This window comes from Ascidia mentula, chromosome 6 (genome assembly GCF_947561715.1).
Source record: "Ascidia mentula chromosome 6, kaAscMent1.1, whole genome shotgun sequence".
Classification (NCBI taxonomy): domain Eukaryota; kingdom Metazoa; phylum Chordata; class Ascidiacea; order Phlebobranchia; family Ascidiidae; genus Ascidia; species Ascidia mentula.
Genome location: NC_138571.1, coordinates 8,571,374 through 8,598,448, shown reverse-complemented (window position 1 = coordinate 8,598,448; position 27,075 = coordinate 8,571,374). Strand labels below are relative to the sequence as shown.

At 35.3% G+C, this 27,075-nt stretch overlaps 5 protein-coding genes across 6 annotated transcripts; 2 read left to right on the top strand and 3 right to left on the bottom strand.

The window, feature by feature from the left end:
* Positions 1 to 823: 823 nt before the first annotated feature.
* LOC145906246 (low choriolytic enzyme-like) lies at positions 824 to 3,105 on the top strand. The gene is made up of 10 exons (XM_082993674.1): positions 824 to 1,018; positions 1,150 to 1,221; positions 1,277 to 1,366; positions 1,469 to 1,627; positions 1,685 to 1,816; positions 1,994 to 2,157; positions 2,224 to 2,359; positions 2,436 to 2,568; positions 2,685 to 2,790; positions 2,942 to 3,105. Exons 1-10 carry the CDS (start codon positions 931 to 933, stop codon positions 2,945 to 2,947), a joined length of 1,086 nt encoding a protein of 361 aa, XP_082849800.1. The 5' UTR covers positions 824 to 930; the 3' UTR covers positions 2,948 to 3,105.
* Positions 3,106 to 3,830: 725 nt separating this feature from the next.
* Positions 3,831 to 5,646, top strand: LOC145906545 (uncharacterized). The gene is made up of 7 exons (XM_082993976.1): positions 3,831 to 3,909; positions 3,966 to 4,028; positions 4,190 to 4,306; positions 4,378 to 4,532; positions 4,614 to 4,686; positions 4,853 to 4,892; positions 5,076 to 5,646. Exons 1-7 carry the CDS (start codon positions 3,855 to 3,857, stop codon positions 5,152 to 5,154), a joined length of 582 nt encoding a protein of 193 aa, XP_082850102.1. The 5' UTR covers positions 3,831 to 3,854; the 3' UTR covers positions 5,155 to 5,646.
* A 4,394-nt stretch (positions 5,647 to 10,040) lies between these two features.
* Positions 10,041 to 14,288, bottom strand: LOC145906255 (chymotrypsinogen A-like). The gene is made up of 14 exons (XM_082993681.1): positions 14,118 to 14,288; positions 13,772 to 13,813; positions 13,510 to 13,611; positions 13,172 to 13,341; positions 12,820 to 12,916; positions 12,703 to 12,754; positions 12,554 to 12,621; positions 12,189 to 12,287; positions 11,943 to 12,072; positions 11,588 to 11,738; positions 11,365 to 11,482; positions 10,688 to 10,824; positions 10,448 to 10,564; positions 10,041 to 10,212 (listed from the first exon to the last, which is right to left on the bottom strand). Exons 1-14 carry the CDS (start codon positions 14,170 to 14,172, stop codon positions 10,165 to 10,167), a joined length of 1,386 nt encoding a protein of 461 aa, XP_082849807.1. The 5' UTR covers positions 14,173 to 14,288; the 3' UTR covers positions 10,041 to 10,164.
* A 734-nt stretch (positions 14,289 to 15,022) lies between these two features.
* On the bottom strand, positions 15,023 to 19,050 carry LOC145906387 (plasminogen-like). 2 transcript variants are annotated; one of them, XM_082993802.1, is made up of 13 exons: positions 18,945 to 19,050; positions 18,036 to 18,152; positions 17,647 to 17,819; positions 17,496 to 17,589; positions 17,392 to 17,422; positions 17,251 to 17,315; positions 17,098 to 17,190; positions 16,568 to 16,700; positions 16,225 to 16,372; positions 15,923 to 16,040; positions 15,697 to 15,833; positions 15,451 to 15,567; positions 15,023 to 15,120 (listed from the first exon to the last, which is right to left on the bottom strand). In XM_082993802.1, exons 1-13 carry the CDS (start codon positions 19,000 to 19,002, stop codon positions 15,073 to 15,075), a joined length of 1,332 nt encoding a protein of 443 aa, XP_082849928.1. In that variant the 5' UTR covers positions 19,003 to 19,050; the 3' UTR covers positions 15,023 to 15,072. The 2 variants fall into 2 exon arrangements, with proteins under 2 accessions (XP_082849928.1, XP_082849927.1); XM_082993801.1 differs by having other exon boundaries at positions 18,036 to 18,161; positions 18,945 to 19,036.
* A 1,479-nt stretch (positions 19,051 to 20,529) lies between these two features.
* LOC145905699 (geranylgeranyl transferase type-2 subunit alpha-like) lies at positions 20,530 to 26,599 on the bottom strand. Its single transcript, XM_082992967.1, has 14 exons — positions 26,505 to 26,599; positions 26,327 to 26,437; positions 24,728 to 24,852; positions 24,546 to 24,644; positions 24,401 to 24,489; positions 23,954 to 24,151; positions 23,662 to 23,745; positions 23,514 to 23,593; positions 23,259 to 23,345; positions 22,948 to 23,179; positions 22,608 to 22,810; positions 22,434 to 22,547; positions 21,618 to 21,705; positions 20,530 to 21,176 (listed from the first exon to the last, which is right to left on the bottom strand). Exons 1-14 carry the CDS (start codon positions 26,505 to 26,507, stop codon positions 21,034 to 21,036), a joined length of 1,656 nt encoding a protein of 551 aa, XP_082849093.1. The 5' UTR covers positions 26,508 to 26,599; the 3' UTR covers positions 20,530 to 21,033.
* Between the last annotated feature and the right edge of the window lie 476 nt (positions 26,600 to 27,075).

The window sequence follows — 27,075 nt, the reverse complement described above, 5'->3', positions numbered from 1 at the left end:
AGTAATGAAACAGATGTCAACGTGACAAGTGACTCAAAATCCACCGAAAGTTGTGGGTTTTGGTTGCCGATCAGCATGTTTAAATGTCCAGAAATATCTTGAGCATAAATTGCTTCAAAAGAAGCCTTAGTATTTGTAAAATAAATGCCAAGATTGATTAAATCTAACAACCATTTCCGTGACCGACTTGCTTGTAATGGATACGAATTCCTGTTTAAAAAGAGAAATTATCGCATTGGGTTTATTACACGTGTTCCAACCACCAATGAGAGCACGATACGCAAAGAAAACATTTGAACTCTGTAAACAGCAAGAGAGGAATGTGCATTTAAAGGCAGGATTGTCTGTGCCAAGGGTAAACGGACGTCTTGTGTATTGGTTGCATATGAATTTTCCTAACTGTTCTGGGAGGTTGCCAAAAATGTCCAATTTAACACGAACAATGCTTTCATCCACCATGGCTAACCTCTACATAAATTACTCTATTTTTCTCATGGGTCAGGGATATTACGTAAAAGAACCGAATTTGCGGGTTCAGCAGCGAACATTCCTTGTGAGATGTCATGTTGAGGAGGCGTGTAAAACACCCGCAGTGCTTTAACTGGTAAATTCCTGACAGTTCTGCTTGATATCATACGAATCATCTACAATTCAGTGCGTTTGATTGAGTTTTCCTGTTGCGGTATAGGAGCATTTCATGTCATGGCCCGAGAGATACGTCGGAAACGTCGCAACATCCTCGCTCACCTTGCTGGGTAAGGCAAAACTAATCTAAGTTCTGCTGAGCTTTTTTAAAACCATTGAATACTTTTCCAATGAGGAAATGATGCAAAGAGTTGCAGTTTAATTCGTTTGGTTTGCAAAGAAGTAATTTCTGAAAAGTCGCTACTCAGGGTCTATAAATATAGTGGTAAGAGTTGACACAAACAAATGCAAATTTGTTTCCAAAGTGTTCAAAGACAAAGAATAAAGATGTTCGCTTTGTTGTCGATAGTTGGGCTGCTGGCAGCAAGTGGAGGTAGGTTGTCCTGTTTGTTCTGTTGCAGTAACCATAAATATAAGTTTATTAAAGTTTTCGTTCAATTTGTATTAACCAAACCCCCAGGTCTAAACTAATTATTCAAAACAAACTTATTGGCTTTTCGGCAGTGGCATTGCCTTTAAGTGAGAGAGAAGAATTGCGAAAAGAACTTTTAGAGTTACTTCGCGGAAAATCTGAAGGTAATTTGCTCCATTTTATAATCCTTTTCATGTGATCTAACTATTTATGAATTAGAATACCAAAAGTGTGAAATTGCTGACCCATTTGACTTGAACGTAGAAAGTGAGAATGCTCCGGGTCCATTGGAGATTAATCAATGCCAAGGTTACTTTTTATGTTGTTTTGTTTGCATGAGTTTTATATTCTTTTAACTTCTGCAAGTTATTATGTGAATTTAACATATTTTTTTCCATTGATAATTCTTAGTCAATGAAATGAAAACGGAAAACAGGGGTTGTCAGGATTTTGACACAACGAACTGCGGAAATGACTGTAAACTGGGGTTTGAGACAAGCTATGAGGGTTGTGTGATCAGCTGCAGATGTAAAACAGCCGGTCTGTTCGACGGCGATATAATGATGACAGGTTCAATTTTATTTGTATGTGCTTCCACACAAGCTAATTTAACGACATGTATTGTAGCTGAACACGTTAATATGTTCTTGGGAAGTGGATCATCGAACAGAGCCGCGTCGCGAATATTTCGACGTTGGGATAATCTCCGACAACCCGACGGAACGTGCAATGTTCCATTTGAACTTCACCCATCTATTCGTAATGCATATTCTGTCATGTCAAAATATTTTCATTGACATTTCTAAGAAGTCAGTGAATGTTACTTCACAAATAAGAAATCAGTGAAAGACTAAATTTTCCAACAAGCTTTTGAGCCAAAATAATGCGAAAAAATAAAGTCACAACTAGAAATTTAATAAAACGATTTGTTTTTAGTGACAAACCCAAGAGCGAATAAAGCTGTCGCAGACGCGATGGAACAATATGCCAGGGAAACATGCATTCGTTTCATACCAAGAACTACAGAGACCGATTATTTGTCGATATACAAGGGCAGGGGATGCTGGTCATACATTGGGCGTAACAGAGGAAAGCAAATGGTTAAGCAATTACAGTTTAACATTTTGTTTATAAATCGGTACATAACTAGTTTATATGTGATTTAGGTTTCGATCGGACGAGGTTGTGAGTGGAAGGGAATCGTGATGCACGAACTCATGCACGCAATGGGATTTTTCCACGAGCAATCAAGGCCTGATAGAGACGATCATGTTAAAATCATGTTTGAAAATGTCATTCCCAGTTAGTAAATGTTTTTTGTTAAAATAGTATACTAATTTCTTTGGACAATAGTTGCACAGTTTGTTATCCTTTCAAGGAACAAAGGGCAACTTCCAGAAAATGCCCGAGCGTTATGTTGATTCGATGGGATCGCCTTATGACCTCGGATCAGTTATGCACTACGGAGGTTACTCCTTCTCAAAAAACAGAAAACCCACCATAGTCAATGCGTAAGTACACAATTCTCCTGACAATAGCTAGCAATTATAAACAAAAAATTCATGCAGGTAACTATTTGTTTCAAATTAATACAACAATTCTTTCTCATTTATTTAAATTTATGCAGTAAAACCGGCAAACCTGTGGTCCGACAAAGGAACGGATTTTCAGTGGAAGATGCAAAACAGTTGAACATGATGTACAAATGCAACAACTATAATTACGAATATCCGGTCAGTACCAGAGTGCTGTGCAATGTACAGTACTGTAGAATCTGATGAATTAAAATAAACCTTAACTTAAGGCAGAATTAGTTGCTTCCAAAGGAAAATTGCGACATTCAATGTTTCTGTTTAAGGTGATAAACATTTTTATGTCGTTTAGGTTTAAATAATAACGGCGAAAGAAGACATGGAACGACAAGGATGTTTTTTCTTTCACATTTACTCACGGTTTTCAACAATTTCAACTATCATTGTTTCTTTTTACAATTATTGTGTGTAAATACTATTAAACGGGTCTGGTGGCAAATTGGTTTGAGTACATGGTCAAATAACCAACATTCAGAGTATAAGTAGTTGGAAAGGAGAACCGCGCCTCGCTAAAATCTCCAAAATACAGATTTTTACTTGACTTGTTTAAAACGAAAATAAAAATCAATAATAAAAAGAATTGTGTATAAGCTGCAGACAGATGGCCACTGTTTCGACCTATAAGGTCTCATCAGTGCAGCTGGTGTGACCATCAGACGACTTTGCTGACCAAACGGCCAAGCGAAGCTCAACCTTAGTGTTTCCACCTTGTTTGCCCCGTAAGGTTGCACCTAGTTTGGTGCCCAACGGATGACGGTGACTGTATAGTCACCACAAAGTGGAAGTCTTTGCTTGGCCGTTTGGTCAGCAAAGTCGTCTGATAGTCACACCAGTTGCACTGATGAGACCTTATAGGTCGAAACAGTGGCCATCTGTCTGCAGCTTATACACAATTCATATTATTGGCTCCACATTGCTTATCACATAATAAAAAGAATGTTGGCACATGTTCTTGTTTCGTTACTAAAGTTTATGATAATTGATTTTGGGAACAATATATCCCTAACATTGCAAATATAGTTTATATATTAAAATTCTTGCTTTGCATTGAGTTTAAATTTTGTGCGTTTGGAAAACCTGTTTGTAACCAGCGGGAAAACAAAAAAAAGGTTCGGAAGTGCTTGGTGCCGTGTGTATTTAAGGAAGAGTGGTGATGTCGTTTACATTTAGGTTGGATTCCTAAACTGACATTTTCTATATGTGACATGAGGATGAGAGTTTGGTTTATAGCTATAGTGTTTTTGGCAAGTTTATCGACAGGTAAATGAAATCTTACGTAAATGCGTTCAGCTGCTGACACAATAATTCATTTGCAGTTGTTCGTACCGAGTTGTTCAGTTCACGGAAAGGATTTTTGAAATGGCTGACTTGGTATACTGGTAGGTAATTTGTTTGCTGACTGACTGACTGACTGATGGTATCCAAACCTACATCTACCCATTTAACTTGTCGACGAACTGTTGGCATGTACACCTGACAGCATAAACAAACATCTATATCGTTGCATGACGCAATATTATTATTGGATTTTGTTTTGTAGGAGGTTATAAATATCCTACACCTGCAAAACCAATATGCAAAGCTTCGTGGGGAAAAAACGCTCTGGGAAAATTTGTAATTCCTTATTCAGTGGATAATCTTTTAGTTAAAGAGTTAGGTACGTCACATTTTTTGCTGATTTGAATATAGTTGCATGAAATTATCACATTTGGTTCATGTTTATTCAAGGAAAAAGTTTTATGGCTGATTTGAATCCACTGCTTTCCCTAATTCACAATAAAACATGCCTCCGGTTCTGCGCAAAAGCATCCAAACACAGAGGCATAATAAAATTTAGAAGAACTACAGAATGCAGTTATTTTTGTGATGGATATATTCACGAGGTCAGTATTTTATATTTCTTGAAACTGGTGATAGCAAAATAGCTGTATAGCATGATGTAAAGCATTTTTTATTTTGCACAGATTGGTTATTGTTCTGATGCCACGTATCTGAAGAACAAAATTATTGAGGCTCTCATTAATTCTAAGCAGCACGGTATTTTCCTCAAACGATTATTTTATGAAAGCCAATCAAAGAGAAGAAAAGTGGTTTTATTTGTCCAAATTAATGCGCCAAATTTTTTACTATTGTTTCATGCTAAAACAAATAAAGTTTAAACAAATTCGATTTAGACCTATCACAGGTATATACTTGTTCACAGGAAGTTCTTCCAATATATGTCCTTATGATCCTCTACAAATGTAAGTATCCTTCAAACCGTTTATTTCGAAAACAGTTTATTCAAAAACGTCTCTTTTTGACACCATAAAAAGTAAAACAAGAGATGTTGAAATGTTTAATCAATTCATAATATCTCGTAGGCTATTGACATTCTTGTTGTGTCAAACAATCAAAATCCACTTTTACATAAGTTTCTTTTTTAGCACCTTCAACAACCGTCAACTACTACCATTAATCGAAGAGGAGATCCAGAAAATCAAGCAAAACTTTAGTTGCATATAGCATAATGTAACACGTATATTGGTTTTCCTGTCCCCCACACAAATGAATTGATTTGTAGCATTACAGTCATCACCTAAAACTAATGCGACAGTGCATTCTCTTTAAAATATGTCAAAATTTTTCATTCTATTTGTTTGTTCATAATAAATCATTAAGCATTAAAACTTTTATAGTGAAACATCTAAAAAAATTTGGTTGAGTAGTTTTTCTCTATGTCTATTTTAAACGTTATTTCTGAACGTTAAAGTTTGGATCCAAATTTTACATGATAGTAAGAGGTTGATATTGAAACAACTATCGAACTGCTGAAAGGTTCGGTGTTTTGTTTTGATGTAATGTCCGCTAGAAACAAAAACTTTTCGCGCCCCCAAACCTGCCCACGTCGTTAATAAGGCCAAAAATTTGAATGTTTTCTGAAGCCGATGAAAAAATTTGCCACTATGTTGCATCCCAGACAATGTCTTGAAACTCATTTAGTGCAATATCACAATAATATTACCTTTACATCGTTAATTAAACAATACGAAACAACATACAACGTCAGACTGTGAGGTGTTACAGACTAAATAAAAAAAATCTGTATAACGTTGTTTTTTTGACTTACAAGTACAATAAGGAAATCAAATATTTAAGTATTAGACATACCAAATATTTTTAGTATATGATGGAGGCCGCTAGAAAATTCAGAAACCTGTTGGGCCTTTTTTGCCCACAACATTCAAAACCGAAACTTATTTTTTTTAGAAATTCTATGCTTAAAACATTGCTCTACATAAGCAGTCATGACACTTACTTATATATCCTGATAACTGAGCCCTCACTTGGCGGACGTGTGTTTAAAAAAACACAGTTATTTGTTTTGTGCATTCTGATGAAATTTCCAAAGCAAAAGCAGAGTAGGTAAAAAAGTAAAAGGACCAAAAATCTAACTTCTTTTTTATTTAATTTAAGGCACGTATAGTTTAATCCCTAACCTGAAAATTTATTCAAAGGCTCAATTGGCCCCATACAGTGAAACTGAAACACAAATGTATGAGAGTTCGGCTAAATTCTGCACAAAACTACAAAACCTAACGAGCCCAGATGGATTTTTGTTTACTTTCAAATCAAAATTTGGAACGAGATCGTTATATAAATGTGACATTTCTGGCTATAGTTTCGAAAATTATCCAGTTTTGTTTTAAGTTGCAAGCTATTTTGTTGTTGGTTGCGAATGAAAATTTTCATTTAAGTAATTTCGCTAGGGATTCGAGAGCATAGTCTATATACAGCATGGAAAAAGCCCCCCCCCCCCCCCCCCCAAAAAAAAAAAGAGAAAAAAGACTCATTTAAAAAGGGATGATATCTTCCGACACATAACTTATATGTCACACGAAACATGCTGGCAAAAATAAAACAGGTTGCATTTAACATTGTTGGAGGTGAAACAACTTTACACGTAACCAGACAGAAATAAGGACATGTTTTTAGAAAGTGAGAGAAGAGTGTTTTCTCAGACTTTACCTTCAACAGAAGAACAAAGCCTAAAAATAAGGACGACATAATATACCTGTATATATTCAATAATCCCTGCACTAAAAAAGCCGATCGAGCTTGATGGGAAGCGATAGCTATAGATTAACCTTTTGACGTTACCAGCAATCCCTTCACACATCGGAAAGCCCGTTCTTCTGCCAGGCTGGCTTTACTGTGATTGATTTTCACCTTTTCATCCGGTCATTGTAGATACCTTATAAAGTGAAACAGATAACGTTGAACACTGGTTGCCAGAGCGTAATGTGATAGGCGTAAGAAGGAAGCGTGTTTTTATGTGAATGCTGATCATTAATATCGATACAGGCTTTGTCACAATTTAAATAAAGAAAATGAACACAGGTTTTCTGACTGTTATGGTTTTGTTGGTTCTTATGTCAGGTAAGCCAAACGTTCTTTTGATTTGATGTTTATGAAAATTTGCACTATCGCAAAAATGTTTAATGGATGCGATGACCCAGCAGTTTTTCAAAAACTGTTTCAGGCGTAAAAAAGTTTAAGAAAATTCTTCCTCATTGGAAAAATTTTTTGAGGCAAAAATCGTTTTCACCATAAATTTAGCACACGCTTTATAATACATTTTATACTTTGCGGTTTGGTGCACTAGTTGCAGTATATTAACCATTTAACAGTGTTGTATGCTCTTTCCAGAGGTTAGAGCAGATGGGTTGTCAATTAAAAAGTGGCTTTTGGAGAAAATCAACTTATATGTGCATGGTATGTGTCAAGTTTTGTTCTATCAATAATAAAATGAACATTATTTGTGTGGCCATTGACTTAAACCTATGATGAAATAAACCGTTACAAAAATATAAATGTGAAACAACGATTTTCTTTGTAGGAATCACGAGTCATCAGCCGTTGGCAAATCAAAAGTGTATGTTTTCATGGAAAAATAACTCCGGCAATTTCGAAATTCCTTTCACTGTGGATGTTATGCTGGAGAGTAAGTTTTGAATAATATTGTTGAAACAATTTCGTTGCATAAAATTTGTTGACAATGTTTTTTAGGTTGTGAGGAATATACATTTCTGTTGAATTTGTTGAATCAAATTAACCTCCAGACATGTATCAAATTTTGCAAAGCTAATAAAAACGTACATTCAAGCAAAATAGAGTTTAAATTTGGTTCGAGCAATGATTATTTTTGCTTTGGATATCATCATGAGGTGAATGTTGTCATAATGTTTACAGACGGGTGTGTGTATTCACGCTATTGTAAGTTAGTTGAATACAAAACTGTACAAGACACAAATGTTTTGCACAGATAACCGTCAGATGTTGTCCAATTTCCCAGCCGACGAAGACCAAATTCGATGAAGCTTTATTAAAAAAGCGAAGTAAATTTTCAAAAAGTAATATTTTTAGCGATCACTTTTTAAAAAGTTTTTCTTAAAAATATACAATGCAAATTATGTTTGTTAGTTCAGTATTTGCAAAATCGGTGCAGGTGAATTTACATTACATTTCCACTACCTCAACATGCGAAAAAAATTTTTTTTTAATAGGCTAACGATGTCAAGTTTACACGATCACAGGAAAATTATCTGAACATAACGTTTTATTTAAGGCAGCAAGACAAGACATGCGGGCAAAACGTTTCGCAGAAACAACGGTTGTGCAAGTGACCAACTCAACACGGGGAGTATTTTTGTTTGGGCCTCTGGTAGAAAACCTGGTGTTAAGTAATGCAATTGTCTTATTATTTATACAGATCACATCAGTTGGTTGCTCTGTTACCACATATCTTAAGAACAAAATAATTGAGGCATTGTCGCATGAACCAAGTATGTGGTCTGGAGAAAATATAAGACAATTTACATTTTTACAAATAGCTGCAATAAAAAGACACTACAAACGTAAATGGGACGTTTATGGTTTCCTGGTCAACAAACTTATTTATTATACGATGACGTTTCGGTCGATATGCCCAAAAACATTTTAATCCAACAAGCGCACAGACAATTCCATATCTCAATTTGCTAAATGTGTAAATTTGTACGCAGAGACCAATGATGCACCCTCCAGTTGCTTGAAGCAAAGGTACGTTTGTTTGGTTCGTGCTCACGCGTCAGTTGTTCTATTTTACTTTAAACGCTATTTTCCATATATATTTCGTATTGCACTTCACATGTTTGTTACAGTTTTTTTACAACCATCAACGATGGCATTCAGCATTTAAACACGGCGGAGATCAACCAAATTAACAAAACTTTTTGCTGAATAATCTTGAAGAGCAGATGAGAAATACCGGACTTTTTTTTTTCTTAATATTTTTTCATTGGCCTGAAAATTTAGCCACTATACTTATTGCGAAATTTCATGTCTTTAGAATATTTCTATATGTGTTAGTTGCAAAAAACCTCAACACAAAGTGCTCCGCAAAAATATTCAGATTATCACAAAAAACGCTCAAAGTTCATTATTATTAAAATCCGCCGCAATGAACCACTGAGGTATATTTCGCAGTTTAGTTCGTTTTTAGGAATGTTAGAAACAATAGATTACGTCACCACAATTGTCAGGATAAAGTTACGACATCACTCCAGAAATGACGTCTTGTGGTGTCCCTGAGCGAAGAAACGCACCATCTCCGTCTTATTAAAGTACAGAGTAACATTGTAGCTACTGTGAATTTTGGTTTGCCGTTAATCACAGACAAATAAGCCTGTGACCTTGGGTTGTAACGTCACAGTTTTTTGTGTGATGTCACAGCATGCCCTGACCTTTAAAGTAGCGTAACTTGGAACTATTCAGTATCTTTAATATAAGGCACTCATGACGTCAAATTCGCTACAGCGAAAAAGGGTTTACGATTATTGGTCGCCGCTACTTTTATTGCAGTTTTCTATTTTATTAAGCTGATGTATCTATAACTTTACGTTAAGTTCCCATGGTCGTGTCACATGCACTTTAAGAGGGTAGTAATTGTGTTTGTTTGTTTGTGTGTTTAGCCAACAATAACATTGACCCACATTTGCCGCTCGTTGTGTGACGGCACATGAACAAACATCAACGTCATATTCACGACTATTCATGGGTATTTTTGACGTAAATGAAAGTTTGTCAACAAGTGGTGAAAACCCAGCAATATTTTTATGACGCCGAGCCCAGAATACCCTTAGATGAAAAAAACGTACTATTTTTAAAAACAGGGATTCAAGCGAATCAGTCGAATTAAAAGAATACCATTAAATTAAAGCCCTATTTGCGTAAAGCTGCAAACCTGTACTATTAAAGTACATTACGAAGTAACCTATCAGCGCTGAAGATGTAACACAAATATGTTATAACACTATTAAATAAAATGCATTTCGAAAACTATTTTCAGCACGTGGTTCGGGTTATTCACAAGCGAACAATCTGCATCTTATTTTCCAAACCACAAAATTTTATTTGTAATGCTATGAAATATAAACAATGAATAAACAAATGGAATCAGTTTGTAGCAAGTTGGGTGTGAAGGAAAATGTTGATTCAATTGTTTGCCATGATTCCAGACATCCAGTTTAAGTAAAACGCAACCTAAAAAAAAATAACGTAACAATCCGTATCTGTAAAAAGTAATGGTGCAAAATATGAAATATGCTGTTAATTTTATTTCCAAAAATCTGTAGGTGAACATGCGTAAACAAATCTGCAACTTTCGTTAGGTATACTACGTAGAGACATAGAAAAGACAGCACGATCTTAGAAGTACTGCTGTGTCGGTAAAGAACTTTTATGTCGCATTTGATTGCTAGAACATCAAATTTCTTACATTCGTGTAAACTCCGGGTTTATCCTTCTCCGCGCAGCCAATGCCCCAAGAAACTATTCCAACTAAGGTGTATGCCCCTGCTGATTTTTTTACCACAAGTGGTCCACCACTGTCTCCCTGTACAAAGTTTACAAACTAGTTTGGTTTTGCAGATTAGGTATCATTAACCATTTCTTAAATGTATTCATCCAAAAATAAGACCATTTTACTTTAACTTTAAGCAAAATGTTTCTTAGTTACTGTGCAAGCGTCTTTTCCGCCACTCCTGTAACCAGCACAAATCATTCCACTCTTAACGGGAGGAAGCAAAGACTTGCACAGCCCATGATCCATGAGAGGGACGTTAACTTGACGCAGAACGTTGCTGTCTCCAGTGTCTGCATTATATTCGGTTTTTAAGTTGCAACAAAATTTAACTAAAACTGCAACTACAAAATATGGTTTGGTCGGATATACCAGGTTGTTGTCGTGATTCAATACACCTTAAATGATATAAATGAGTTGAGAATTTGTTTATGAATGTCCAATCTCAAGTGTTTAGTTATTCTGCATGGGTTTCATCATGTTGTAAATTCGTAAGGTTGCACCTAGTTTGGTGCCCAACGGATGACGGTGATTGTATAGTCACCACAAAGTGGAAGCCTTTGCTTGGCCGTTTGGTCAGCAAAGTGGTCTGATAGTCACACCAGCTGCACTGATGAGACCTTTTAGGTCGAAACAGTGGCCATCTGTCTGCAGCTTATACACAGTTTTCATTGATGTTTATATATTTTACCGAAGCACACTTTTAGGAAAGGAGAAACTACTGTTTCATTCCTGAGATTTTTATTTCATTTAAGTTGGCTCTAGGGCACAGGATAATGCAACTACATGGTTGTATTTTCTCTTTGTTATCACAAAAGTTATACTTCTCCTACTTTTTGTGTTTCCCCATCCAGTAACGGTAAGCATTGTTCCCGAAATAGGGACATCATACAAGCTATTTGGTAAGCAAATTGTTGCAATCCTATTGGTCATCTGCACTCGACTGGAAAGCTTACAAACAAAGGATTACGCGTTTTGAAATGTCAAATATATAATTCAGAAACTAAAGAAAGACATTAGAAAAAAGTCACTATCACAAGTAACAAGCAATATTACCTTTGCAAGAGCAATATCGTGCTCTTTAGTTTTCGTATTGTACTGGACGTGTTTAAAAACTCCAGAGAAATAAACTCGCCGTTCTCCGATGTCAGTTTTATATCGGTTATGTTTGCCCACATAAGCAGCGTAGAACAACGGGTTGCTGGTGCTGTCAAAGTTATGTTTTAAATGACACGACCATTTTGAAACGTCTCTTTTAACAATGTAGACTTAGAATTTATCATTGCAAATTAAAAAGAAATACTAATTATTGCCTTTTTGGATATAGACATGAAATTTTTAGATAGCACACTAAAGTGTGAGGTAATGGCAATGTTGGCTCTTTTTTCGAAACAATTTGACAATTTCTTACTATGTAAAGCAGTGTGCAGCTGAAAGCACCCATTGGTCTGTGATTAGCGACGCGCCGCAGAAGGCTTTGTCACTTTGGCGATGACGGATTGAAACTTGCCATGGATAACTTCCAGGAACCGCTTCGGTTCCTTCGTATGGTTAAAAAACACAATTTTGTTTAAGGTTAAAGCTGTTAAAAGATATTTAACTGTATTGTTGATTGCACTGTTCAGTCAACACAACATTTTATATAACTCAACCTTACCCCCCACAATTTTTGGTATTAGAATGCTGTTTGGTTTTATAACTGGAATACCGCAGCCAGGCGTAGGTTGGACTGTGGTTGGTGGCTTGGTTGTGGTCGCTAAAAATAAACTGTCTCTTGCACTAACAATACATACTGTAAAAACTGTAAAAAACAAAAATGCAAAACTTAATTTCAAATTTATTTTTTGGGAGTTTGATTTCTATGAATCGCCTGTGTAGTCTTCATGGCTGACAGAGACTCAGTAACGGATCAATGCAGAAAATGATAAATAATCCTAAGTCGTCTGTCTGTTTCAAGTTATTTGGGGTTTTGATTTAATCCTATTATTTTGCGTAGATTGTTTTTTAGTCCAACAAACTTACATTTGAAACAACCGTAGGCGAAAACAATTGACTCCACGTCTATTGTATTAAGTGCACCTCTATCCTCACTAAAAAAAGATCTGTTGTAAATTAACGTTTTTCATCACAACTGAAAAGGTCGCAATCATTATTTTTGCAGATGCCCTTACCCATGTAGTTCAATTTCGGACGATTCAAATTCCAGTTGATCAAATCCTGTGTCTGCAAATAATTATGAGTAAAATCTAAACTTTAAGTTATAAACGTATAACCTAGATTAAACTTACCTACAAAATAACTATCTCTATATTTTCCGAGTCCCAAGGCATAAATTAGCATTACTGCCAAGTATCTTGGTAATACACATCGCTTTGAAACAGTGATCTGTAAGTAACATGATCGTATAACCAAATTGTCTTCTGTATATTACATGTATATAGTTATCAAACATTGAGCTGTCCAAAATTCTGGGCCTCTAATTTACCAGCTATTTCAGCGCTATTGTCACCTGCTGCACTGTTGAGAACTTACAGGTAGGAAAGTGCGCGCTTTGAATATTATGATTCCTATGCTTCTATGGTGTTCAAAATTCATATATACAATGATACGTAAAAATATCTTAGAAATACTTCAATGCACCATTTGATTGCCGCCAATTCGACCTTTTTCAGACCAACATCTTCTTCCAACATCAAATGTGACGTAATCAGTGTGAGATGACGCAACCCGTGGAATAAAGCGAACACAGGTGCTGCTGGCAAACTCGTCAAAGACATTAATTAATGAACTGACGACAGGTTTAATGTTTTCTGCGAAACACAACATATGTTTGGTGTCGAAAAAAACAACTAAAATTTGGTTGAATAAACTCGAAACGTTAATATTTTGCCAAATGGTCAGCTATTTTGACAACTGCTTTATCTTGCAGCAAAGGCAATACAACGAGGCAGATTTTTTGAAAACCTAATATAACTTACGAATGCGAGGGGACAAAACATATGGAACCAAATAGTTCCCTTCCACATCAGTGTAGATGTCCCAAAGATTACCAATTACCGGACGAATGCGTATGTTTTGGCCTTGAATATATTAAAAATATTGAATTTGATAAATGTTATGTAGGTATATGGGTACACATTTATGTTTAAGACACGGGATATCTTTTATTGCGAAAAGTTCGTATTACGCGAAATATCTGATAAAGATTTTGCTTGACGCCGTGAACAAGCTTCTGCAAACCTGATTTGTATTCATCTTGTGCGAAAAATTCTGATCTGCACTCTGTATATGAAATAAAGAAGTTATATATGTCTGATTAAAAGTGTCAGCACAATTTGCAACAATATCTTAATCACTTGTATTTGTTTGACTTATATGTCCTATACGTATATTATTATCAATTTGTATTGTTCAAGACATATAAATCAGGTACAATGAATGCATTGACATAATATTTTCAACATATTACATTTTGCATTGCAATGTTTGCAAAACTAAAGCATGCTTTTTTATGAATTTAACAACCAACTTTACAATGGTTGTATCCTACAAAACTGCGCTATTTAAACTGGTACAAGTTGCTTACCTGCCGTAAAATATATCAAAGAAACCAACAATCCGGTGGTTAAAAGAACCTGCATACTTGTTCTGTAACAATTATCTTCTGCATCTGCACGTTTCTTTGCACTATATATCGATATATTCCTTTTTCAACTTGCTTTTCATCCGCGTAATTTGTCAAAGTGACGACAAACGATTTTTACCAACTGATAAATGATTGATCGTAGTTCCATCAGGAATCACTTCAAATATTCAAATGTCAGATTATGAAAAGGATGCTCGGCTGGTGTATAAAGAAAACTTCAGAAAATTGTTTTTGCCGTTTTAATGTATCTTTAAACAAATTGATGTTTTGACAGTTAGGCTTCTATTTTTTTAGCTGCATACCTCATTCCAGTTTATATTTTCTATTTACTTGGTTATAGTCTGGAGGCACAAACAGTGCCCTGAAAGCTTTAGCATGTGGAGTATTTCCTATCTCAGTCACCGAATTACCAAAGACAAAGTCAGCGCTGACAAAAAAATACAAATGCAAAAAGCTTTTCAAATATTTTGAAAATTATTGGAGCTCTTATGTCTGTTTGTCATTTATCAGGTTTCATGTGACATGATAATAAGAGGGCACATAAAACTATACCAAGACGCGGTATGGAAGCTTCTCAGTTCAACGACCCGAGCGTTTCCTTATCAGTTCAGATGAGACGACAGCTAGCTGTCATTACCACTTTAAAAATACCCGGAGCTTCCTCGTCAAGATACAACATGCAAAGGAAATGTCAAGCTAATCCTCGTGATTAATTGTCTAGGAAGTGTCAGTCAGTGGATCATAGGCAGAAGAAACTAAAATATATTTGTTCTGTGAACTGCTATGTCTGATTTGGCCATTTACGTAGTTCTCTATTTTAGAGTACTAAAAAAGCACACATTCGCTGGTTGCAATTCAGGTGTATTTTAAAACTTTAGTTTCCGCGTCTGTCCTTCTAGTTGCTGTTCACAGTGTAAAGTATCCAGTCCAGATAATACGCCACCTGTTCGTAACACAAATTAGTAAATGAAAAAATACGCAAAAACCGTTACTTTCAGTTTTTTTTATTGCATTACTACCAGCTATACCAGTAGCTTATAATGATAGTTTGTAAAAAAATGTCAATGTTCTTGTAAGACTTTATGATATACCTGATTATACGAGTGCCATTTTAAACCGACCTGCCAACTATTTGTCTCCTAACGCCGGGGTAACGCTGTGGTCATTTTAGCGGCAGGACTATATATTAGTTTTAACAGTTTTAGGACCTATCGTCACTATGAAAAGGTTGTAAAAGTCGAACGCAATGTGTTCAAATAACTGTTTGAGTTACATTTGTGTAAACTCCCGGCTTTCTTGGTTCCGCACAGTTTTTTCCCCAAGATACAATTCCAATTAAACTGTATTTTCCTGCTTCAGTCTCTTCTATAAGTGGCCCACCACTGTCACCCTAGGCAAGAGAAATCTGTTTAAATCTTAAAATAGGTGAAATAAAACAACGAAACTGTGACTGAACAAGTTAACCGTTATAAGACGGCCTGAATAAAGTATGTATAAAAATTCGACAAAACAGTTTTACATGGCAGGAATCTTTTCCACCCTTGAGGTAACCGGCGCAAATTTGTCCACGTTTAACTGCGGGAAGAAGGAGGGTACAAACAAACGGATCCAATAAAGGGACACGAACTTGCCTGAGAACGTTTCTGTCTCCAGTGTCTGTGAAAAAATTGTTGATGGAATATGTAAGAAACGTGGTTGTGATTTAAGTCACAACGACTGATGCCGCGAAACGTAATAGTTCCTACTTAAAGTTTCGCCCCATCCGGTAACCAATAACATTGTTCCCCAAGTAGGCAAATCCAACAACGACGATGGAAGACATATCGGTCGAACTGTGATAGTCATTTCGATAGGACTGTCAACCTGTATGTAATGAGACGTGTGTAACAACAAAACATATTGGTGTCAAACAGAAAAAAAACGAGTCAGCGATGTCCTAAATCAAATAAAATATCCTTGACCATCAATCTGTCCAGTTATTAATAACAATAAATACATTAATGCTGAAATCACGGGCAATCGATGTATTTATGGTGTGTTAACGCACCTTCAGTAAACTTATGTCGTTACGAAAGGTCTCTTGAACGAAATTTGCATGACTTATGAGTTTGGAAAACGTTACTCGGACTTCACCCGGGTCAACCTGTGACATGTGATGTTTTCCAACATAACCAGCGTACAAATTAGGGTCAGTTCTGCAAAACAAGGATCTTTGCACAAAAAATATCTTTGTACGGTATATAGCGGTACCATGTAAAAAATATATAACTGCTAAAAATATATGAAAGAACCGGTGCCAGTAAAACCACATAAAAGACTGATCTAAATTGTGCTGCATTTTTTCAATGAACAATGAAATTAAAACTTTATCAAAACTTCGTGTAGAGTACCCCCTGAAGAAACAATGAGTTGCTGATAATATCCACCACTCATTTATAACAACGCCTCCACAAAAGGCAAAATCATTTTCTTTGAAACGAAGCGAAACTTGCCATGGGTGACTTCCCGGTATAACTGCATAACCTGCAATGGCAAGGATATACAAATTCTTACGACATTATTCTAAATCGGATCGGACTCTTACGGTTCGATCCTAAATTTAAAAATATGCTCGGACCCGAATTCACACTCTGCCATATTTGCACCTTAATTCAACTTACTTTACGCGAATGTGCGCATACGCAATGCGCTAAAAAACTCATTGCGCGGAAAGCACAACCTGAATAGAATGTTTAAGCGTTAGTTGCATCACTCCTTTACACTGTTACGGGAACGCATTTCCGTCCTTTAAAGCATTAAATTAATTTTGGAGTTAGGTTCTAGCATATATGGTCCGCGATTATCACATAACTATGGAAAAGTTACCAGAATGCATTTTGACATGCATAATCCTGCATGCGTTACAGTAACATACTCTCACCTCCAACAACCTTTGGCCAAATGTTTTGTGGTTTTACATATGGTTGTCCACAATTTACCACTTTGCTCGTAGTGGGGACTTGCGTAGTTAGAACTAGTTAAAAGTTGAACAAAGTTAAGTGATTTATTTTTATGGAAGTGGTTCTTTGTTTACCTTGAAAACATTTATAGGCTTTCAAAACAATTAAAACAGCAAGTGGGCGTAGTCGATTCTCCGATCTGAAAATATTTTTAAATTTGCAAACAAATTCATTCCAAACCTTGTGCATTTCATTATTGGCATAACTATACTTACGAAGATGGGATTACATCAGGCATTTTAGACTCTGGAAGTAAAAAAAACAAATATTTATAACATGGTAGTTTCACATGACATAAATCCTATTGTCATTACATCACCTGCAAAGTCTTCGCCCAATCTGTTAAAACTTACACCAAGCGTAAAGAAAAGAATTCCTGTTAATGGCCTGGGACAATTCAAGTTAAAATATACCTAAATATAAAAATATATAGAGTTGCATGAAAAACTGTGAATTCAATGAAGAGTTACCGGCTGATTTCCTCCTCGGCGACCGCGAGCAGTCCAACATTTTCCTTCTGGCCGAAATTCAAACGTAATTAAATCTTGATGAAGTTGTGGGGTGTATTTCACGAAACGTATGCACGTTTTCCTATGGTAGTCCAGAACAGCTGAACTAACAAGTTTCTTGGCCTCTGGTGTATCTGAAGAAATATATATTTTTTAAATACCGACGAAAACAACCTTTAATTTTAACGTTAACTATGACGCTCTGGAGCATCTTAAAGTTTTGTGTCACCCCCTCTGTAATGCTAATTGCAAATTATACAGTTTTAAGTTCTTTAAGTGCATGTAATTGGAATTGCAAACCGAAAATGTCACTATTTAATAATACATAAAAGTTACGAATTGCAACTTACTTGCAACACTATGGGACAGCCTATACGGTATCAAATAGTTTCCTTCGAAAGACCTTAAGTTGTCCCAAAGATTGCCAATGATTTTTCGGCCAACTTCATCTTCACCACTGTCAAATTCTAAATATTCTGGAAATTAGTTTTCACATTACAAACAATACCCTTGAATACAAACTATACTTAAACTATACTTCCTTTAAAAAAACTATAATGTCACATTGAGTGGCATTTTACTTTTCGTCATTATATAAAAAGTTTGTGTAAGTGCTTGAAAGTAATAACCTTCAAATAGTAGCCTAAGCCCGTCCTAAAGACAATTGTGTCGTGGTATACACAGACCGGTTATACAGGTTGCTGTAATGTAATGCAATGCAATACACTTGTTATTTGGTGCTTATACTTACAAACAGAATTAAGTTACATAATGCAAAAAGGTGTCACATAAGACGGAGAATCGGTGATTTAGACGTAAACTAGTGTTCATAACCTTAAAAACACGTCGAACCCCAATTTGTTACACAATCATGAAACAAATACAATAGAACTCGGTCAATCCGAATTTGGTTAACAATTCAAACAATAAAAAAATAAATACTTTTGGGTGAAATATGTTGCTGCGGAACCCGTGGCAAGTTAAATCTACCTCAACGAACGATGTGTTGTGGGCACATTACCCTAATTTTATGCACGAATTAGGGATGGGCAAATTAATAAATAAGTAAAATGTGAACAAAATAATTTCCTAATATTTGTAATTCAAGCTACGTTTTCCAATCATTAAACACTTCGTCGTGTGTAAACAATCACGTGTGTGAAAACATGGATACATGCAGTGCGGCTGAGCGCAAAACAACGTTATAAAAGGGTTTGTCGGATACGTCACTATATCATAGCAGTTTATTTAAAACTTACCTGCACAGATCAAGTGCAAGGCAACTGTTATGATGAACAATCCCACCTTTACGCCCATTCTGCGGACTGCTAGTCGTAATGCTACAATTATTACCTCCTTGAAAAAGAATTGTTATAATGTGGCGATTTTCTACCATTTTGACAGATGACTGTCACTCATAATCCCTTTTCCCTTTCCTAAAACAAACTTCCTCACAAAACAGCAATATATTCACGGAAAATAAAACGTGCATCAGTCTTGGTGACGGTGGTGTTATACACGATATAGCAATATTATTTCCCAACTCTGCCCCTTTCTACAGAGCTAATACATATTTAGTTGTGGTAAAAACGATACTGGCTCAATTCTGGCTTCAATGTACAGTTTTTCGATTGTAGCTAGCTGGAAACATGACATTTAATTTCTGAAGGATTCTTAATTTGTGACAGTCAAATTTGAACTTGATTTTCAATTGAGATTTCAATTGATTTCAATTCAATTGTTTTTTTCTCTGTTGTTTTCTAATGTGTAAAATTATCCGCGTTTTTCCTATATCTATTGAAGAAACGTTATCTGTACATACAGAACCGGACACTGTGGGTTGGGTCTGCATTGAAGTATCTTACAGGTCAATGTGGATAGCGAGATAGCGATCGGAGCTTTACAATAACCAAGTTGTGAGAAAACAAAAGAAACAACCATTAAGGCATAAGGCAGTGGTCAGGGGGCGTCAGTAGTATGAAAGGGGCGTGGATCTGTCTCTAAATAAGTACATTTACTCTTTTGAGCAACAAATTCAAACATTGAGGTAAAGGTCAGTCTATGTACCATGATAAACGCAAAATTGGGACGCAGAAATTAAAAATGCAGCAGTTCAGATTGGGCGCATTACTGACGAGTGCAGCATCGTCTGATGGTTTGTACGCTTTGGGGTGAATCCAATTTTGGCGCACTAACAACTTCCGCTTGATTAGTATAAAGTAGAGCTGTAGAGCCACCATCTTTCGGCAGATAATTTTGTGAACTTCGAGCGTTTTGCACTATATATATTCTAAATTAAGTATGGTGGCTAAAGTGCTTTGGCAAAATATACTTTTAGGACCTACATGGCAATTAAACCAATTAATCCTGTTTTTAAGGTCCTCTGCAATAATACAGCTGCCGGCTGTTCCGCTTGTTTCCCTATAACTGTTGCTTGGTCTTGTGACTTATATTGACCTAATATTGTGCAAAGTTAAAAAAAATACACCTGGGTGGGATAGTACACAGCAAGGATTTGAAGACCCTTCTGGAAGATCTTGTGACCTACAAGGAGTCATAAACAGCCCTGGCGGGAACCTGTCCGGCAACCAATTTTTTATTTTTAAATAGAAATACCAATATGCGTCCTTCATCTCGCCGTATGTAAACTGATAATATACTTGGGGTCACTGTATTTGTTTGCAATTTTTACTATTTTGCGTTAATTATGTTTGAGCTTACATGTTTGTGCATCTTTTCGATTTACAACCGCAATGGTATTGTCACTCGCTCAGTCACTTACGAGCTTGGAACAATTTAAAGTTACGGCACCTGATATTTCAACGTGTCTTTCTATTCCATAAATGAAGTCTGTACACGGAGTCAAATTTAGTAGCATATATCCTATAGTAAGGAACACGTATCGAAAACTTTAGTTTCAGTTATAGCAGCATCACTGAAGTATTCGCTAAATGTTTGTTAATAACCTAAGCGCAATACCGGAGACTTTTTACTCTTTAAATTTAGTGTTTTATCTTTTTGCGTCGACGTTCATTATGTTTAATCCAAAGGTAATGTTTGACTTGAGAACGGCACAAGACCGCTACATTTACGCTTTTCACAAAAGTAAGATTTAGTCAATAGATTTTGAAGTTTTGCGTTTAAATCTTTTTTATTGCTATTGTTTGACACGTTCACATGATACCGTATACAGATTTCAACTTGCAACAAAATACAACATTTCAGTGAAAATCACCAAAACTAACTTAAGTGCATTTCGTTGCAATAACATGAACAATTAACAGTATCAACCTGAATTGAGACAAAAATATTTGTGCGCATTTCAATCCGCTGAGATATGGCTGATGTTTATGATGCCATTGACAATTGAACTCCTGGAAGAAATTCACTCATAATAAATTTTTGCTCCAACACTGGATTGTTATTTAGTGACAAGTGTTGTAGGGAAGGGCATGACACTAACATTTGGAGTTGAGAAACATCAGATATATCTGCCAAAGATAGAAAAACTGATTTTACCATGAGAAATGGTTGAAGAATGTAAACTAAATCAAAGGGCAATACACCAAATATATTTATAACATTGCAGTAATTCAAGACACATACTTCAAGCGCCTCATGATATCACGTGACATTATTGACCAATCAGCTCTCAGTATGGAGAGCTTTAAAAAGCCCAGTTTAGACCGGTAAATTCATTCTATTTGATTCCATTCGATTCTACTTGTTTCATCGTATTACTGCTATTATTACTGACACTCTACAAGCTATTCGTCGGCTTGGGATTTATTCCCACAGCCTGATAATAAACTGTTTATTCGGATATAACGATTTGCTGGCGAGGTTTAAACCTTACAATACAATTACATACAGACATATACATCCTTCATGTGGATCCCCTTTTTATTATATTACAAGAAAATTTAACTTACTGTTTGAATCAAGGGACAATGCTTCCAGTTTGTGTAAACCTTCCAAACCAGATATATTTGATATTTGATTGCATTTTGCTTGTAATACCTGAATGTTTCTTTATATTTAGTAAACCAAATTAGTAATTAATCTAAATATAAATGTCAAAGCTATTTTGCTTCTTATAAGCAGACATTTGGAACACAACTGCATTCATCATCAATGCTAATTTGGAAAATCCAATTACCATAAACCATCACTTAATGTAAATGATAGCCCCAGACCACTCCACTTTTTGACACCTAGGTCCTCACTGCAGCCTGTCATATATGAAATAATGATGTCACTCCCATAGACCTGCTAGTTAGTTACTGTCATGTGTGGTTGTTTTTGTCTGTTCAGTTGCCTGCCCACCTCTGCTAGTGCCTTTCTGCAACTCATTCCGCATTAGCACTGATGATTGACGCAGTTGTGTTCGAAACATCTGCTCAATGAGGTTCAGATTAAATACCTCCTAGTTTTTGCACCTAAAAGAGTAATTACATGACAGAACAAAGTAATTAATGATGTTTTGCTCAAAAAGAAAAAAAAAACACTATAAAAAACTGTCTTGCACCGACAAAGATGTACTAAAATAAACACTATCTTTAATGCAATTAAAGATCTGTCTGGAGACTACATTTTTAAATCGTGCATGTCTGTGCAAAGTTCTTCATCTTTGTTTGTGCAAGACAGTCTTGAGACACTAGGCCAGCCACATCTGTGCAAAATTCTTTAAGTTTCCAATCAAAATACTTCTCATACTGTATAACACAAAAAGAAAATCAAACTTATACCTTTAAACATAGCAGGATTTTGAATGGGGCAGTAAGATTTTGAAGACAATTGTTGGATACATCTAGGTGAGTAATCATTGGTAGCAACTCAAAGTACCACAACATTGAAAGATTCTAGAGCAAATAAAATAAGTTACATGGACATAATAACAAAATGTAACCCAATAAACTAACCTTTCCATGTAAATTCAGGATTCCATCATTTAAATTTGTTTCAACGATGCTATCTTCAATAATATACTTGCTTTGTAAGTCCATGTAATATCTTTTTCGTTTTGGGTCAATCTTAGTGAGAGCAGTAAGCATCTTGTTTGTGTCCTTTTCATGCAGAGATGGATCAATTGCTCTCATCAGAAGTACCAGGGTTAAAACAACCCCTGAAAATGTAACTTGTTTAAAAGCAAAAATCACTTTTATATAAACAAACATTATTTAAGAAATTCTTTTTGCGTAAACAAACATTTATTTAAAATCCACACTTTTTGGTTTTAATGATGGTCATCATTTCACTCACATTTGTTTTCAGGTTCAAGTTCATTTAGTTCATTGCAAGAACTCAGTTCTTCTTGTAGAACAGTAAGTTTTGCAGAACTTGTGTTGTCTTGGAACATTTGTCTTTTTAATAACACACAAGCTGTTGCTTGCTCTGCACCTTCACTCAAAGTGCAACTTATTTCACAGTCATTTATTTTGCACTTTACAACATTTGTTTTACAATTTTGAAACTGTTTTTTCAAATGGCAAACCTAAAGAAGAAAAATGACAAATTGAATACAAAAGGTTGCAATCCAGTAAATGCATTTAATGGATTATCATTTCACTAACCCAGGAATGAGAGTACTTCTCCAAACTAGACGAAAGCCATGCCACTGTCTGTTCTGTTTCATTAACTGACAGGACTCCACTAAATGTCTGAAGTCAAGCACTTTTTTAGTATTAGGTATATCATGGCAAATAACGTAATTTAAAAGCACATTACTTCTAAAAATATACTTTTAATGTCTTATATGTGGAGAATAGAGATATGAACTAGTATAATAGTCAACAAGTACATCATACAAATCTTAAGACAAAACTTACTTTTACAGGTTTACGCAAACAGCATATAATATCTGAATTTCTGGTCACCTGCAACCACACTATGTCCTGCTTTGTGTCACCTTAAAAAGAAATTTTTAAATGTGACATAAAACAATCAAGCTTTGCAAACAATGGTCATACTTTATACCTCTTCCCAATAACCATCTGTGATAAAACCAAGCACTTTGATCATTTGGATCAGTAAAAAATGCATTCTGAACCAATTCCAATTCTGCAATACAGAATATATCTAATTCAGACATTGTTTGTTACCAAGTAAGCAGTTTGGAATTTTGTTTATGAAAGTAGAGTTTCTGACCCTGAATGCCTGGCAGGTATATGCAAACCTAACCCTAATTTGTTTTTTACATTGCAAAAATTTTCTTTTTTATTGACACTGTTTTTTTATTCTTGCAAATGTTTAATGAGGTATTGCTCACCCTCCAATAATTTTTTTTCCTCTATTCTTTTGCAGTCACTTTGATCAGGAAAGACCTCAGGCAGCAACTTGCTACGATAATGCCAAGATGAGTAGTTGGAAAAATTGTTGGCAATAATTTTATTTGTCATGGCAATTTCCTTTTCACATGGCACATTTGAATTACTTGTAACAAATCTTCTGTAGTCCCAACAATGAACTAAATAACAACAACTATGCAATTCTACAGAAAGTAAACAAATCAAACTTTTAAATTAAATTTATGTTTGTCAGGTAATTTTAAAAAGTCCAGTTTCAAAACAAACATACAATATCCAGACTTATAGTTGGGTGCAAAATACTTGGAGTTGATTACTTGAAATAGAAATTAACACATCCTTTTACATTGAAGTAACCACTATTTTAAATAACACATTGATTGCTTCAGGAAATCCTACCAACTACTCACAGTTTCTTTCATCAAATTGAAGAAATAAGTCGCACAACTCAAGCTCTTTATCCCAGTTTGGTTCAGGCATATTTAACATCACAAAACATCTAAATGGCAAGTATTATTTCTAGTCAGTGTGTTTAAATACACCAATCACAATTACCTCTGATGCCAACAACCATATGATTTTGGGTTGTTTCGTAGGCAAGATTCAATGAAAGAGAGCTCACTGATATATAGTTTGTGCATATCTTCCTTACTCCTGGAAACAGTAATTGCCATCATAATAATACATTTTAAGCTGGTAATACTTGGCACCATATAAAAAAAAAAACAAAGACTAACTTTAAAGATGTAAACTGCATAAGTGCATCTTTCCTGTAATTCCACATTGAGGAATAATCAGAGTTGGCTGCTAGTAGTTGTCTTGTAACTTCCATACCTTCATCGTCGTAAGTGTTCTTTGAAATCTTTAAGTGCAACAAATATTTGTTTTTGTTTGAAATCTTATAGTGCAACAAATATTTGTTGAATAATCTGCAAAACTAGTTTTTGATATCATGGCAAATTCAAGCATAAGTCATATTGGGTCTATCAAAGTTTTGTTTTTCCATCTTCTGCCCCATTTCAACTTATGAACAAAACAAGATTCAAGACGAATTATCAAACCTTTTTGGACCATTCAGCACATCAATGGCCAATATTTGTCTAATGATATATGGCAACTTTTTCACTTGCAACCTTTGCTGGAAAGCAGACCTCACATGTTTGACAGCAGTATTAAGATATATCATTTCAACACTTAAATGCAATCCTGCAATATCAATATGCAATACAAACTTCTGTCAATTGTTTTGCGAAAATAAACCATCTGACTATAATGAAACAACTGAAAAACTACCCAGGAGACAGGAGTGTACTTCATGAAATAATACAACTGAAGGTTGTGCCTTATGTGGCATTGACTCTCAGTGACCCAAAAAATCCAGCATCATTAGCCCAGCTTGGCAAGTTTTGGTGTATGATATGTTCTATATGGAGAGCATGCATGAGGCTCCAAATAAGTGTTTCAATCATGACAGTAGCCATATTTAATTACCAAATTCCTGATCTCGTTATTTGTTATGTTAACACTAATCAATTTAAAGTTGAAATGTTTAATAATGGCAAGTATTTTAACCTTGGAGTACACACATTCTGGAACTGGAAAAGTGCAAGAAGGATCAATGCAAAGATTTTTTTTACAGTGCACTGAACCTATTTTATTCTGGGGCAATGGTTTCCAATCTTTTCCCTTCACTGCTAAACCTCATGGCAATTTTTTAGCAGACCACTTTGAGATATATGCAGCAAATTTTTACCACTATTAGGTTTGTATTCACATATAGATGACTTCTGGGAATAGGCCTAAACAAGATACATTTACTTTAACTGTGGACGGAACTAATTTATCCATATGACAAAATCGTCGCATCAAACTTAAAACTATTCTTGTAGAACAGTTTGCTAGTTACGAAAAAATATATAAAAAGTAAATTTCTAAAATTATAAATTTGCAGCTGACAATCAAACTTGTATTCAATGCACAAACAGTCCTTGCCTAGGCTAAATATGTCAGTTAAGGCAAAAAAAATACCCAGGTAGCAGTGACACAAATTTCAGCTGTACCTTGAACATGGTCTAGAACATAAATACACAGAATCATGAATAACAGGTTTGTGTGAAGAATTCATTTTCTGCCCTACTAACTAGCACAACAACCGATGCAATATGTCATGCAGTGTATACATTTATCATACTAAGTAATAACACTTTACACGTCACAAAATAAATCAAAAGTTTTAAAATGCAATGAAATATTTTTTTAATAGGTCTAAATGCATAAATTCAAAAAAAATTACTTTATATAACCACTATACAACCAATGCACAAAAATACTTTTACCTTTGCAAAACCAATATCTGTGGCTGCTTCAAACAGTTTCAATTTTTTTTGTCGTTCTTTTCGTTTTTCTTCTTGTTGTTCTGCAGTAGTTTTCACTTTTAAACGCCCATGCTGTTGATATAACACAAGTTTATATTTCCATTTCATGGAAACGCATGTAGTATTATGAAATACGTACCATTTTTAAGCCTTTACACCTATAGATTATGTTATGGATAAGGGAACACTACTTGCCCCCAATAAATCCCCGTGCGGTAAAAAACCTAAAGTGTTACTAAATTACTGAAATACTGGTTGAGATGGTGGGTATGTCTGCACGATATAGAACCAAAAGTCAACACAACATGTTTTAAGGGGGAAAATATTTCATGGAAAAAAGCTGTTAATATGAAACATTGCCTTACGAAAAAAAATTGGATCGAAAACAAAAAGTAGCGCTTCGCTTCAGCGCCTTTGGACAAGGAGTAGTGAAAATTCTTTGAATCCGATATCGCGTCAACAATTGGTATGACGTCACAATGCTGCAGGTGAAGTTTTCCGAAAATGCATTGGTTTTTAGAGTGCAGTAAGTAGTTTAAACGCAACAAAACGCATGTGGCACAGCGAAAAATCCTTTTGCGGGAAAACTGTTTTAGACAAAGCAGAAATTGTCGAAGAATGTAAGTACAAAGCACCAAAAACAAATTAACTTTTTGACGAAGAAAAACGTCCGAAATTAAAGGCAACCAGCGCATCTGGCTGCTACCGGG

Bases quoted from the DNA above. Each gene is read 5' to 3' on its own strand.
- LOC145905699 (XM_082992967.1), bottom strand. The intron at 23,594-23,661 runs GTATAAAGTATG...TTTCTTTTTAAG, and splicing joins CAGATGGTTATTGGGAAGAG to GTGACACAAAGCAGGACATA. The intron at 23,346-23,513 runs GTAAGTTTTGTC...GCTTGACTTCAG, and splicing joins GTTTGCGTAAACCTGTAAAA to ACATTTAGTGGAGTCCTGTC.
- LOC145906255 (XM_082993681.1), bottom strand. From the start codon at position 14,172: ATGCAGGTTCTTTTAACCACCGGATTGTTGGTTTCTTTGATATATTTT. The intron at 12,917-13,171 runs GTGCATTGAAGT...TGTTACTTACAG, and splicing joins GAATTGGCGGCAATCAAATG to ATCACTGTTTCAAAGCGATG. The intron at 10,825-11,364 runs GTAGGAGAAGTA...AATATAATGCAG, and splicing joins TGGATGGGGAAACACAAAAA to ACACTGGAGACAGCAACGTT.
- LOC145906387 (XM_082993801.1), bottom strand. From the start codon at position 19,002: ATGGGCGTAAAGGTGGGATTGTTCATCATAACAGTTGCCTTGCACTTG. The intron at 17,191-17,250 runs GTAAACAAAGAA...ACTTTTAACTAG, and splicing joins AGCCTATAAATGTTTTCAAG to TTCTAACTACGCAAGTCCCC. The intron at 15,568-15,696 runs GTAAAACTGTTT...TCTCTTGCCTAG, and splicing joins GTGGAAAAGATTCCTGCCAT to GGTGACAGTGGTGGGCCACT.
- LOC145906246 (XM_082993674.1), top strand. From the start codon at position 931: ATGCAAATTTGTTTCCAAAGTGTTCAAAGACAAAGAATAAAGATGTTC. The intron at 1,019-1,149 runs GTAGGTTGTCCT...GCTTTTCGGCAG, and splicing joins GCTGCTGGCAGCAAGTGGAG to TGGCATTGCCTTTAAGTGAG. The intron at 1,367-1,468 runs GTTACTTTTTAT...GATAATTCTTAG, and splicing joins GGAGATTAATCAATGCCAAG to TCAATGAAATGAAAACGGAA.
- LOC145906545 (XM_082993976.1), top strand. From the start codon at position 3,855: ATGAGGATGAGAGTTTGGTTTATAGCTATAGTGTTTTTGGCAAGTTTA. The intron at 4,307-4,377 runs GTACGTCACATT...TGTTTATTCAAG, and splicing joins TCTTTTAGTTAAAGAGTTAG to GAAAAAGTTTTATGGCTGAT. The intron at 4,893-5,075 runs GTAAGTATCCTT...TTTCTTTTTTAG, and splicing joins CCTTATGATCCTCTACAAAT to CACCTTCAACAACCGTCAAC.